The 14,857-nt window shown below is 37.0% G+C and overlaps 2 protein-coding genes across 5 annotated transcripts in view; one reads left to right on the top strand and one right to left on the bottom strand.

Moving 5' to 3' along the window:
* Nucleotides 1–14,857, top strand: part of LOC144662776 (uncharacterized) — a 238,480-nt gene that overhangs the window by 103,433 nt on the left and 120,190 nt on the right.
* The window catches only part of LOC144662777 (hemicentin-1-like), a 40,365-nt gene continuing 25,797 nt past the window's right edge, over nt 290–14,857 (bottom strand). For 3 of the 4 annotated variants that reach the window (XM_078523691.1, XM_078523692.1, XM_078523693.1), the window contains 7 exons: nt 14,168–14,223; nt 13,063–13,268; nt 8,622–8,741; nt 7,678–7,708; nt 6,991–7,171; nt 5,318–5,615; nt 290–3,596 (listed from right to left, as the gene is read on the bottom strand). In XM_078523691.1, the coding sequence (XP_078379817.1) occupies nt 5,328–5,615; nt 6,991–7,171; nt 7,678–7,708; nt 8,622–8,741; nt 13,063–13,268; nt 14,168–14,223 (882 nt within the window). In that variant the 3' untranslated portion in view covers nt 290–3,596; nt 5,318–5,327. The remainder of the gene's footprint in view (nt 3,597–5,317; nt 5,616–6,990; nt 7,172–7,677; nt 7,709–8,621; nt 8,742–13,062; nt 13,269–14,167; nt 14,224–14,857) is intronic. The other variant, XM_078523690.1, reaches the window with a different exon arrangement.

Genomic DNA, 14,857 nt, shown 5'->3' with positions numbered 1-14,857 from the left:
CGGAGCCCCGCCAAGGTTATTGTGTTGTGTTCTTGGGCAAGACACTTTACTCTCAGTGCCTCTCTCTACCCAGGTGTATAAATGGGTACCGTCGGGTAACTAGGGGGTTACCCTGCCATGGACTAGCATACCATCTAGAGGGCAGTAGAAATACAACAAGTCGGTCCATGCTACTGAAACCGGGAAAAGCTCTGGCCTGACGGGCGACTAGGCTCTAACGTAGACTTTAACTTTTGAAACTGACCTCGGAATTAAAAACACAAAGAAGACATATCAAGCAAAACATAAGTAACTTAGCAACAAGCTTTATTTTACTTTAAATTCTGTGATATATAATTATGAAATTTATTGATATAAAATCAGCTGAGTAAAATGTTAGGACGCTTGCCATCTACTCAATGCTATTGCACTTAAAAAAGTTCTAATGCCGCAAGGCTTTCTTGAATTTCTTTGGCACTATTCCGATGAATGTGTCGAAAACAATGCGGATTAAAACTACACAGGAATGGCAAGCGCCCCACTATCATTAAGTCTTTTAAAAACCATTGACACGGACAATTGTTATCAATGTATAATAATATGCATAATCAAAAGTTAATAATTACATGAAGATTATATATTTTGTCACATTGATCCCAGAAGTCTATTGAAGTCTTTTTTGCAGGCCATTTCATGCACCGTTGGTCTCGGTCGCGGACTCAAAAATACTAAACGCGTGGTACTAATTTCTGTTGTTAATTGCGTAGCCACTAAAGTTGAATTTAAAAATTTTACTCGCAGCCGCGACTCGAGGCAACCGTTTTCGTCCAGCACAAGTCTTGCTTTTTCTCAAGAACTTTTTTCTAAGCAAGACAAAGGCATTTCCTGCGAAGAAAATTTGGCATGCACTAATGCAAAAAGTTGCCACAAGCAAGGGCTGCGAGTGAATATTTTATACAACGCCCGTTAATTTCTAGGTTAACGCGATCATCATCATCATCATCAACACGCGATCCTTAAGGAAACCCACGAGTGACGTCAAGACTTAGACAAACAAACCGGAATGGCGCACGATTTGATGCTTTCTTAATCTATCTTTAGACCTCGCGCGGATCCTTATTCCCCCACTGAAAGCAACGCTATCAACAACAACAAAAAAACGTCGTCGGTATTTATTAATCCCCACCGAAAGCAAATATACATACAACTGCCTGAAAAAAAGGGGGGGGGGGGGGAAACGCCACTTCAACAGACTTCAGGGATTTATAGCATCTAAGGGCAGAACATTGCTGCCACTGCAATTTAATTAATGCACGTACCATAATATTTAAACAAGTAGCTTAAAAATGATTCAACATTTTACATCCTGTTGGTCTTTGTTCCTCGATATGCAAAGAACACCAAATAACCCATTGAAATAAATACTACGAAACCATTCATTTGATGAATGTTGTTTAAATACTCATAAGAAGTTACTAGCTAAAATACACATAAGTTACTTAAATACACATAAGAAGTTAGTTACAGTTAAAAAACAGGTACGTGGAACATACTATACCCGAAACTTCAATACCACTAAACTTTAAAAACAAAGGGCGAAACGTTACAAACGACGTTCTGGAGTCGGTTGAAACTTTTCTAACATTACCAAAGTTTTCGTAAAGCCACTATACCCGATCTTTTCCAATATCCCCAGAGTTTGAGTTTTTACTCTCCCTTCGATGCCACATGTACAGAAACAAAGGCACTTTAAATGCTGCAAAGCGAGCTTGCTGGGAAATCAAACTAGCCAGCGAACAGTTAACATTTGTTGAATGTGTTGTTGTCTGTCACAGTTTTTGTTGTAGTTTGTTGTTATCTTCCTCAGTTTTTATACTTGGTTCATCACTTATTAGTCGCACCCCCTGTTTTGAAGATAACTATTTGCAGTGGGACTGTAGTCTAGTCTAGCACAGTCTACAAAACTAATAAAAAGAAACTTTGCTAGACTATATAAAATTAAAAGGTTCCTGACTTAAAAAGTATTGTGATGGAAAACCACGTTATATTATTAATGAATATGTTTACGAGTTAATATTAATTGACAGTTGTAAAATCATTCTTTGCAAGCCAAGCGCGGTTGTAACATCAACAAAGGCAGATCTGCAGACGTATATGAAACAGTTTTCTACCAAACAGTGCCACACTATTTAGCTTTACATTACGAAATTTGCTTTTATATTTACAAAACGTTGCTTCTATGAGAATAGTGAGCAATTTTACCGCAATTTTACGTAACCGAATAGCTATTGTACTTTTTCGTTATAGAAGTCGGTCACTTTAATTCCTCAACACCCGACTATAGAAGATCCACTGTTTTTTTATACCTTATAAGATCCTGCTTGCACTTTATACTTTAAAACTACAGAAATATCCCGAATCTTAATAGATCTTTACATCTAGAAAAATACTTATTCACAAGCTACAAAAATATCTACGTGTAACACCTACGAAAGTCTTTTTTAAAAAGCAGGACATACTTAAAACACCAGCATGTGCTTAAAACTATTTTCAACGGAAATGGTACATGCTTATTTTGAAACAGTTAACCTACGTATGAAACAATACTGCATGAACATCATAGCATCATATTTATGAGATAAGTATTGTCGAGTACTTGTTATTTGATTGTAAAACCTCATGGTGTGGCATCATACCATACTACTTGACTGAGCCTTAACAGATGACATTTGATGCACCTTACATAACAGTTATAGCACACGAGTTTAACCTTTCACTTCAGTCGAATCAAATATCGCAATCCTTGCTTGTGTGTGATAATTCGAATAAAAGTTAGTGAGCAGTACCTCCATGGGGCACTGTTTATACATATATATTGCATACGTGTTGCGTACTATTAGCTTTGTGGATAAAAGTATAGTACATTACTGTGTTAATAAATGAACGCTATGTATCGGTAGATACATAAATGAAATTTTGAGATTATACTAAATTTCTGAATTTGGCAAAATTTTATTACCTTCTACAAGCAAGCCGGCTTGCTCTTAATATTAAATTTGTTTAACCTATAATTTAACCCTAGCACCCCTAAATGTGGATAATTTAAATTTGTTTCCACTACATTTTACGCTTACCCAAATTATGCTACTGTAAGCCAAGAAACTTGACACAGAAGCGCTAAAATTCATGACTGTTTTTTAACCTGCTCCCTTCGATAATTTTAACGGGAGGCAAATGCGAAACAATATTACTGCTTTTGTTGATGTGCTCACATAAACGGCAGATCTAAACAAAACTAACTGGCACCAGCGTGCATTGAATAGAAGTGCAACTAAAACAATTAGATACAAAGAGACATCACAGTAATACGACCGAAGACCTTTTATGGAATAAGGCAGCTGAGAAAAATTCTAAACTGTACTCAAAACTAAAAACATAACCTTCATGTCAAGCACTAACCCAAAGGGTCAATTATATCTCCTAGCAAAGAAAAGACATTGATAATGAAAAATCAAATTTGCTTAAATTAATAAGAAAATATAAACATTACGCTGGGATTCCATTTTTACGATCACGTGGTTCAGGCAGATAGCCCCTGGCTTCGTCATCCCGTCTCACTGCAAGGAAAAATAAAATTGGTTAAGAATTGGCAAAATCATGACCTTCCAATACATATTGATAATAGCTGCTCTGCAATCAGTCATTAAACACGGTTATGTACAGGGAACTTGCAGTTTTCAAGAGGTTTTTTGGGGGCATTTATTAAAATTGTCCGCGTGTTAAGATATTGTTGTGGCAGGTGGGTAAGTGTGTTTAATTGCTACGGTTCTAGTCGAAAATCGTACAAAAAGAACACATGTATATACTATTAGATAGATGACTCGTGCAAACAGGCTTAATTTCTGTAAAGCCTTCATTCTTTTTTGTGAAGACAGTTTTAAGCACGACCACCTTTTTAGTATCAAAAGCAAACAAACAAAGAAAAAAAAAATGACCCTAACTGCTAAACAACAGAAATTTTAAATACAGACTAAAACGACCTATGCAAGACCATAAACTAACATAATGTTCATTCTACTTCATAAACACAAAAAAGTACAATGGCACAAAATGCAGTGGAAAAAATATGACAACTGAAGTTGGCTTTACAATAATCTCGCCAGAGAACTAACACATGGTATGTAACTGACAATCACAGGCATGTATTAAGCGTCTTAAAGGGTCGGAATACAATTACACTCGCTTTTAGCGTTACGTGCATAACTATCTTTCCACATCCAACTTTGGACACCGTCTTTCCACGTGCTGTTTGAAATGAGCCAATAAAACCGATGCATACCGGTGTTGGTGGCTTGCAAATGAGCCCACAAGTTCAGACGATCATGCTAGTGGGCTGTGATTGGCAGATTTCGATCCGTCTTGTTTGTTTAGCACGTCGAAAGATGGATGTCGACAGAAAGCCGCTATGCAAGTAACACTGAAAGCGAGTGTAAAACAAATGGTCGCTCGCTACACCCTCATAATTCTCCTGAACAATGCAATTTAAATTCCCAATGTGAAGAAGCTGCATGAACTTAAAAGCCAGGAACATGGAACAACCGGAACATCACGACACATTTAGGATTAAGGCTGGGGTTAGTTGTTAGTGGTCTTAGTGGTTAGTAACGTTTAGAAATTACTGGTAATGGTTACATTTCGTAACGGTATTCCGGGCTGTTCCAAGCTTTTTCAGACTTCCCAAGTGTCAGTGCGTGCCTCAAAAAGTAGCCTCCCATAATTTAAGAAACGTTTGATTAACGGTTCGAGTGCAAACTTGCTATGCAGTAAATCTTTAATGTGAAACCAAATGTTTTTTTGTCATTCTGACGTAAGAGATAATGTGAAACCATCTGATACAACGAAAACAAACCACCTAAAATAATAGTGATGCTGTTATTTCCTAACCTCCCGAGGAGTTCAGTGCCTTCGAATAGATTTATCATGGAGCCAGCCCTGTATGTGCATGTGAATGCCTCTTGTAAACCCATCGATAAAGCCAGGCGGTTAACGCCTAATGACACCATGTGGACTGCACTGTTCAGACAGCAGCTACAATGCAGCCTATTTTATTTGGTAGGTGCAGAATAGTGTGAAATTTCTAAAGGCCTTATTTCAGAGACAAGGGCCGCAAAGTATTGGAGTTTATTCTGGCCTCGAAGGATTGTAAGCTGTACAAACGCATAAACGTAGAAAGACACAGAAACTGTCTTGTAGACGGCAGTGTCAATTCAATCAATTCAAAAGAAATTTACCCTGGATTTCTGAGAACAGGACAATGGAGAAAATACCAACTTCTTACCATTTTTAACTCAAATTTCCACCAAAAATTCTTCACTTTCTACATCATGCCTGTAGCCAGCATTATCCTTGTGGGGAGATGACTCATCACTGGCTGAGTCACTCTGTCCAGCTTCATTTGACTCATCTTTTGTCTCTTCATCCGTTTTAACTGGTGCTCGAAGGAATTGTGAAATTTCTGCATATTCTGTTTTTTCATAAGATGGTGGCATTTTAACTGGCTCTTGCACTGTAGGGGTAGATGCTTTCTGATGGAAATCCCCAAGGTCAGCATATGTCCCTTCCCCAGGTTGAGCTTTCTGTTGATGAGGGAGCAAACAACCTGTTTTCAGCTGACCCCAAATATGAAAAACAACTGCGAACATCAATAGTGTACAGGATGTATGGATTTTTATTAACCTTTCTGCTGGACAAGTTTACTACATTTTATGTCTCCAAAATATTACGCTATGTCTTTTATCAAGGAACTTTCTCGAAATTCCAGCAATCAGTCCTTTAATTATAACAAAGCAGCAAACTTATTGAATGAACAGTTTATCTTGTTTCATCTTTATGTACAATATAAAAAGTTTACTATTTGTATTTAACTCGTTTAATTTAAAATGAATTCTTAGTCTTTTCTTACAGATAAGCTGCTTATTTCACGGGTTAAACATTAAGGTTTTGATGGTGGTGCACTTTTTACTGCTTTAGAGTAATGACTTGATGTACTGTAGGATGTGCCTCAATAATTATTAGTTCAGTGTCACTTGAGTCCACCAGCAAAGAGTACTTGCAATACTTGATAAATTTGAATGGTCAATCTTGCACCTTGTTGCCACTCCAAAGGAATAAACACCAATATTTTAATCACCGGTACCGTTAATACATGCACATATCTTGTACTATTCCAATTCGTCTTGCTTTCTTTTTCATTTTCTTAGCAGTGAATCTTCTGCCGCGAGGTATCATCCATGCCCAACTCTAAGTATTCTTTTTATCTTCAATACTGGTAAACAAAATTTTCATCCTGAATTGTATTTTTGTGGCACCACGCGGTGAATTTTATTTGAGGATCCTCTGCTGTTGTCAGTAAAATTTCGGACTGACTTCGTTGTATGTCCTTAGCTTTATTTGTAAACATCTCCCTAAGTCCGATGTGTTTCGATTGACACAGATGCATTTAGCTTGCAGTTGATGTTTTTGTTAGATTGCAAAGTTAGCAGCATTTGACTGAAGTATGAAGAGTGACGAGAAACAGACAAAATGAGTATGGCGGCTAAAGCTGCATCTTCATCGGCCTTTTTCTTTGTTATTTTTTGGCTTTCTGTCAATCCGTTTAGGGATTTATGGTCATAGCTGACAATAAGCCTTTCAATAAGTTAGATCATTGACTTTTTACTGATGTTTTGTCACCAAATTAAGGTTATGAGATTGCTATGATTATTTTTACACTTTTGCTACTTTTCAATGGGAGAATGACTTTGCTTTAGCAGTAACTATTAATCACTGGTTTTTAACTTCATCCTTGTTTATCGTGTTTGCAGTAAAATTTTATATCAGTTCAAAAATTCAAACCAAAGGAATGTAAACGCAAGTTAACAACACATCCTTTGTCTCAAATGAGAAAGAAAAACCCACAAGACGTATTGCTTTCTGAAACAAACTGGTAACTCAAGTGAATTTGAGCCTCACCTTAGTCACACTGGAGTCGTTGATTGCTATTCCAGGTGTCTGGGCTGGGTTCGAGCTCTTGAATGTCACCATTTGGGTCTCAGATGGGTAACTCTGCCCATTCACTCTCTCATGGTCATATCCTGTATTCACATTGCCATGATTATTGAGTCCAATCGCCCTTTCACCATTTGCGACATTCCTATTGAAAACCGGAAAAACACATAAATATGAAGTCATCTAGCCAATTAAAAGGAGACGGGTGCAGGGCTAATCGATGCCTTACAGAAAGCTAGCATCAAAGTTCTCTACGTGAGTCTTGACGATGGGAGTTATCCAGTACCTATATGTGCAGAGTTTACGTTAGCCTTTGTTCTGAAAACATTTGATTGCTTATTTTAAAACAACTGCTTTTTCTATATAACATAAAGTGCAAACAACAAAGGATTGAGACTATTGTGCAGTTAACACGTTACATATAGGAAGCAAAGAGGATGAAACTTTGTTATCAATGTTTAAATGAAGTTCACTGAGAAAAAGTAAAAGCAATTGCTTCCACAGAGCAAAGTTCATTTCATTCATTTCATGTATCAACCGTAGATAATATATACGTCTTTCATGTTTATAAGGTCATTTTAAAGAGCAGTACATTTTTGTTTCGTTTTCTTTCTCTTTATTTCTTTTATTAGCTAATAAAAGACGTCTTACCCTTCTGGCTCAACCCTGTGAGCATAAGTACCTGCAAGGAAAGAAAAACAAGTAAAACTTATTAATCAGTAAGTCAAGCTACTCATCAATGGGAACCACACTCATGATTTTTCACACCCTGGTTGGGCACTATCACTAGGCTTCAGAAGTCTTGCAGATGCTAGGCAACATAACCTGGTTGAAATGTGACAAACTGCCTCGGGCTTCGGCCAGTTTCAATGTGTAAGGATGGGAGGACAGAACTGATGGCAACGTGAAACTTGATAGAAATATCAGAAAGAAATTCATCAAGGACAGAAACTTCAAGGTAAAGCAAACGCACAAGGATGGACGGGGATTCCTTTTCAACATGCAAAATGTCCGAATTTCGGAGTTCTCCCAACAGGGGCCGAAAACTGAAAGACAGTTTTCGAAAACAAAGAAACAAGTGCTAAGTCTATTTTGGTCCAAATAAAATTAATTTTGTCAAAAATGCCGTCCATTTGTCTCTGGTGTGAAAAGAGCGCTGTCCATCGACTCAGATGGTGAGACGGAGTACAAGAGCAAATCACTTTGTTTAACGTAACACTAAGCCAATGGGTGTCTACCATTTGCTGGTAAGGGTCAGTGCTTTTGCAAAATCAGCAAAATTGCTGAAGAAGATGACGTCTATGGTCATGGTCACTGTGTTGTGTTTTTGGAAAGGTCACTTCTCTCTATGTAATACCTCTCTCCACCCAGCTGTATAAATGGGCGCTGTCTTAATTTAATGCTGGGAATAACCCTCCAGTGGACTGGCATCCCACTTAATGCTATCGGGCACTGAGATAAGCTCTGGCCTGATGGGCCACAAGGCCCTAACACAGACCTTAACTTTTTATTTTGTCTTATTTAAGTAGGTGCAAAACTGCCAACAGTAATATTTGTAAGAAACGCGAATTATCAGTTGTAACAGAATACCATACCATTAGAGAAGGATCCTTGACGTGATTTCTTTTTGTGGACGATGTAAGCAATTATTGCTACAATTATGCCCAAAACTGCCACAGCACCAACCACGCAGAGTGCGATTAAAGCAGGCTTGGCTGGAAAGTAAAGGACAACAGAAATCAGGTCACAACAGATTCTTAAAACAAACGGGATATTCTGAAATGGTGCTTTTTTGGCAATAATAAGCTTCTTTAGTGTACATTTTATCAATTCCACTCTAACAGTCATTAAAGGTAGGGAGATTTCTTTTAAGAAAGTTTCAAGTACCACTTCCCCGAATATTGTAGAAAAGTTTTTCGACTATTTCTTCCAAAGGTAAACAAAATAAAAGCAAATGTAACAAATGTCTAAATTGCTGCATTAATGTACACGGAAATTTCCATGTACCTTTTAATATCTGTCGTATTAAAGATACACGAAAATTTCCATGTACCTTTCAATCTCTGTTGTATTAAAGGTTCACGGAAATTTTCATGTACCGTTTAATCTCTGTTGTATTAAAGGTACCCGGAAATCTCCATGTACCTTTTAATCACTGTTGTATTAAAGGTACCCGGAAATTTCCATGCACCTTTTGATCTCTGTTGTATTAAAGGAACATGGGAATTTCCATGTACCTTTATGCAGCATTTATCAAAAGGTACATGGAAATTTCCGTGTACCTTTTGATGAGCGCTGCATGAAGTTACATGGAAATTTCCATGTACCTTTGTGTAGCAGTAGTTGGACAATACTCGTTCTGTTGAAGTTGGAGCTGCAACTGGTAGACTTTGCTTTGCTCCATTTGAAAATCCCGCTAAAAACTACGTAGCTTGACAGTCGGCAATTCTAACTCCGCAACTGTTGTGGACTTTTGTATATTGTCACCGTGTTTTTGTCAGAGTTCTTTAAACCTTTCCTGTTATGAGCGCTTCAGAGGGTCCCTCTTATGCAATCCAGTGATTAATATGATAAAAATACGCACTCTAAAGAGAGTTTGAAAATAACTAAATGATAAGTGCATGGAATGGGTCATGATCACTACTTCTAGACTGTTCACATTCCCCTATTTTTTTCATATTTTTCTTCGATCGCCGAACCCGGGAGAGGAAGTGCGAACCACGAGTTCAAAAATAGAGGCTGTTAACAGTCCACTCTACTTCTTAAATGAAAACCCCCGGTTAGGTCACTCTTAAGATTTCGACAGCTAAGTCTAAAAGTATATTTCATAATCGTATTCTTGCTGCCTGCGCACGCAAATTTAGTAGTATGATGTGATATTTTTATAATTCTGGTTCAGCTGTAATTATCATTTGCTCCACGGCCTCTACTATTACGGTTCATGCCAAGTGTCTATTGATTGTCATTTTTCTGAACAAATTTGAACTTTTTTGACAGAACCACATATTTTATTATATGTTTTTTAACGTAACGAAGATGATGGATTTACAGTAATTTAGAAATATTTTCCTGTTGAAAACTGAAACGGCATGTGTGTGTAGTCGTTAGAGTCGAGCCAAAACAGCAGCTGGAAGTATTATCAGTTGGCGAAACACCTCAATTACTGGTTCAATAAAAAAAAAGGTTTACGTTCTACATGTACCAACAACCTTGTATTGATTAATGTCGTTTTTTTTTTCAGGTCCCTGTTTCTTCCAACGAAAGCTGTATTTGTACCATATATGCCGTTCCTTGTTTTTGTCTATGTTTATGTTTAATTAATTAATCATTAGTTACCGTAAAATTCCGGTTATAAGCCCCCCCGGTTATAGGCCCATCATCCTGGAAACAAAAAAAAATCCGATTATAAGCCCCCCCCCCCCCCCGGATATAAGCCCCCCTCTACCGGACGACAGTACTGAATAGTGCTAAATGTTGCTTTATTATGCGTTTTTAACTAAAAAACGTATTTCCATTGACACACCCGTGGCTCGTTTCAAAACGTTTTTCTTTTTCATTCCGCTTACAAGCCCTACCGGATATAAGCCCCTCCGCTTATAAGCCCACCCAAAACCCCTTATGAAGTCGTATAAGCCCAGGGCTTATAACCAGAATTCTACGGTATTTCCGAATTGTCTTTATTTCAGAACATTTTTACTTTGTAGGCAACCTTCGATCTGAGCACTCATAAGAGAAAAAAAAATTGTAAAAAATCCGAAGCATTGGACTTTGTGTTGTGTTCTTGTACCATCAGAAACTTTTGTAATGCTTCTCTGTTCACCCTGTAGTATTAATTTGTACCGGTGAACTTTCGCGGACTAGTGTTCCATCCCCAAGGAAGGGATACTCTGACTTCTAGTTGCTTTAAGGTCGCGCAGGACCCTTGCAATCATTAGTATGTATTTATTTAAAGAGTATGCACGAACTGCCGGACGACTGAAGCCGACAACAAACGAAATATTCATGAGAATGTTTGTTTTTAAACTCTTTTGTACAAGTAATTACTAGTAATTGTTCTCAGCTTTGTGCACGTGCGCTGGAACATAGGGAATTATCATAATTAGATTCACAGCTTTGAATACATCACACGTTGTTGTAAACATTGGCTCGGAAGGTCTTCGGAAGCCTCAAAACCTGCAATTTTGTGTCCAAGTTTTCTCCGCCGATATAGAATTTCAAAAGTTGATTCTCGAGGAACATAAACTTGGTGTACTCTATTGTGCTATGACTAGAGCGAATTTTTAAATTTCCTTCTCAAAATGAAGATAGCACGTTTCAAAGTTAAGATTTCACTTTTTTGCTCTCTTAGAAGCCATTAACTTGTAGCAGTTCTTAAAATCGAAAATTTCGTTCTAGCCATAGCACAAAAGAGGTTAAGATTTATCACTAGGCTATATAATCATTTAATTTGGTGCGCTGTTCTAGCTGAAAACTTGGACACAAAATCGCATAATCTGCAGTTAAACTTTTAAGGGCTTGTAACATCACAGACAAAGGTCATCTCTCAGTAAAAGGACAATCATGGTGTAATTCCATCATCCCCGAATATCCTTGTTAAATTTTAGAGGAATCGATGTTCAAAATGTAGTGAATTAAAGCTTTACAAGATAGCACTCCGTCAAGAAATTTGGCTAATGAATTTATTAATGAGCAAGGGTCCCGCGCGACCTTAATTTAGTTATTAGTACACCGAGGAGGTAGGACTGAAACAATGTTATAGGTGTCCAACTTTCTACATGTACAACAAGAATCTTCACTATGCTTACATCTGCTTATTATGTATCCTCGCAAATTGGGTGAAAATTGATGTCATGTTCTCACCCATATCGGCACATCGACATGGTACATGGAAATTTCCATATACCATATCTTAATGTGTTTATCTTATGTGTTGAGTCACAAGGTACAAGGAAAGGTACATGGAAATTTTCATGTAGCTTTTCTAATCTGTCAAGTCACAAGGTAAATGAAAATTTCCACGTACCTTATCTAACGTGTTAAAGGGACTGTGTCACGGATTTTAGCCAAATTTAGGCATGGGAAATGACCATCAAATTCGTTGAAATATATAAAAAAAAATAACCTCTTAAAACAGTGAAGAAACATTTCAATAACACAGCAAATCCAAAAGAAGGTATGGCTGGCCAAAAGTGACGAAGTTTAAACTGAATTGTGATATGGGTTTTTAAAATATTGTTGGGCTGAAAAGTTTTCAGTGTTAATCTCGTTTGCTTGTAACTTTATATAATAACGCCCGGGAAACACAATAGACCTCTTTAGCTTTGTTTGTTTGTTGTCCCATTGTAGACCATGTGATGCTACCCTTGAGAATTATTTCTTTCAAACTCACATAAATTCACGTGGAAATGAATGAATAATCTCCAGAAAGACAAAGGGACAATTCTCAGGAGAGCATCACATGATCTACAATGGGCAATTTACATACGTAACTAAAGAGGTCATTGGTTGCAATGAAGCTATGATTTTGTCATTTAGATCCAAAGAAGTAATTTCTTGGCAAACATAAAGTATCATAGCGAGTATTTGGCAAACCTTAATAAAATAAACTTAACTCAGCCGTAACACGGTCCCTTTTATGTTACAAGATACATGGAAATTTCCACGTACCTCACTAATCTTCTACATTGCTGACTGTGAATATGCAAATCGCCGCTTAATTTGCCAACTTTTTTAAAACTTGGCAAAGATATCAAGATAAGCACGCTAAAGTTCCAAAATAAACTATAACTTATGTAGTTTTGACAAATATTTAACATTTGTTGGCATTTGTTACCAAACTTTTTGCCGAGTTACAGAAATCTCACTTTTTCTGCTAAATCTTGCCACTAAATTTTGGTAAACAATTTATATTTTAATGACATTTTACCAAAGCTATCGATTGACATTTTGTGTTGTTATTAGTTATTATTATAAGTTTCAAAGTTGGTTCAGTTTTTTAAAGAAATGATTTGTAACAAAATTAAATACTTCACATACCCTTTTTACAGTCTTCTCCCTCAAAGAATGATCCACATTCCTCACTTTCTTCTTTAGGTCTAATAAATTCACCAGTTTTCACTTGTTCGACATCAAGCTCTCCAATTTTGTCATCGCTTGCTGCCTCTGATAGCAATGCGGCTACCTCACTTTGGCCAAGAGATTTATTAAATTCCAGTTCCATGTCTGCTATGACGCTTCCCTCTCTATAAGGTAATAACAGCAAACAATAATACAAGGTCACTGCATGGTTTGTTGTATGAGGTATGTAAAACTTCCAAAACATTCTTTTGATAAACCTCAGGTTAATAAACGCTGTATTTTCCATGAGCCGAATTTAATACACAGGTTGGGTTGACCGAAATTAATTAGGTTTGTCCAAGTTAAACGGAGAACTTAATTTAATCAGCCGAACTTGAGTTAAATGTTGAATTTTTAAGTGCTTTATTTTTGGCTCGCAAAAAAGTTTGGCTATTTAACCTGGGCCTCCAAAAAAGGCTGACGAGTGTAAAGACATTTCCATTTTCTTTCTTTCCCTTTTTAAAATAATTCTCTGAACCCGAACAAAATTGCTTGAAGACAAATGATGCTGGCAAGGCACCATTTCCCCATTTTTAATGGAGAAGTATAACAAGGATTTGGATGTTTTTTGTCGAAACTGTGGCGTAATAATTATCTCTTCTTGTTTAGAAAGAGGAAGTTATCAACCAAATGTTTGAAAAAAAGGAAAAATCATGATCGTTTATAGCGTATTTTAGGGAAAAAAGTGTGAAAACTTGGCGAGAACTTGAAACTTCTGCCAGAATTTTTCAAGTTGTAATTCATTTTGACCCTTTCCACCCATGGCCAGAGACACTCGTCCACAGTTTTAGTACACTAACTTTTTAACTTTTAAAGTTTTACAAAATCCCTGGGCATACATGTACTTCCCCCTTAAATACATAGAAGCTAAGTTTAGTATGATTGTAAAAAAAGGAAATCAGCAGGACACTGGTCAAGTATCAAACTTTGAACAGTGAACAGTAAAAATAAAACAGTGAAAAGGCACTTTTGTTCTTTATCATCATCATCATCATCATCATCATCATCATTATTAACAGATTACCTTAGTTTTAACACCTTTACACTTCTGATACCAGAGCCTTTGAATTCTTCCAATACCTAAAATAAATGATAGTATTTAAATTTTACAACATTACATGTAACATTCCATACTGAACAGGGGCTTATTCCCTGGCCAAACAATCAAGAAAGGGGTTTATTTATTGTTTTATGACCCTCCGATTAATTTCTATAACACGCCTTATCGTTGGAACAATAAATAGGAAAAAACTTATAGCGATAATCATGCCGTAACTCCGTTTAAATATACGGTGTAATGCAAGTTGATTGGTTTGTTTAATTTTGTGAACACTTAAGCCCTGAGACGGTGACTTTGTTCGTTTGTTTTGTACTTGTCTATAAAATCGGGCAATGGATATCAAATCGGATGCGGCATGTTATTGTGTGATGCCCGTCTCCGATTTTGTACTCCATGATGCGTTTTGTCCAATGGGTTACAGTAGCATTCTGATGCTATATGGGCAACACACGTATCTGCTGAATAATAATGAAGGATACCAAGACAGTAAGACAAGGCTACTGATTGGCTAATTGCAAATTCAGGCATGGGGAATGTACAGTGTAAGTAGCACAGCATTCAAACTTTTAACCAGCTTCTGTCGGATGAACTCTGACAATTTATTATTTCCAGTAGCTTGTGCCACTTACAGATTGGTAGCTTTCTACCATCATT

This window comes from Oculina patagonica, chromosome 8 (assembly GCF_052425735.1).
Source record: "Oculina patagonica isolate OP01 chromosome 8, crgOcupat, whole genome shotgun sequence".
In the NCBI taxonomy this organism is placed as follows: domain Eukaryota; kingdom Metazoa; phylum Cnidaria; class Anthozoa; order Scleractinia; family Oculinidae; genus Oculina; species Oculina patagonica.
This window is presented reverse-complemented; position numbering and strand designations above follow the sequence as displayed.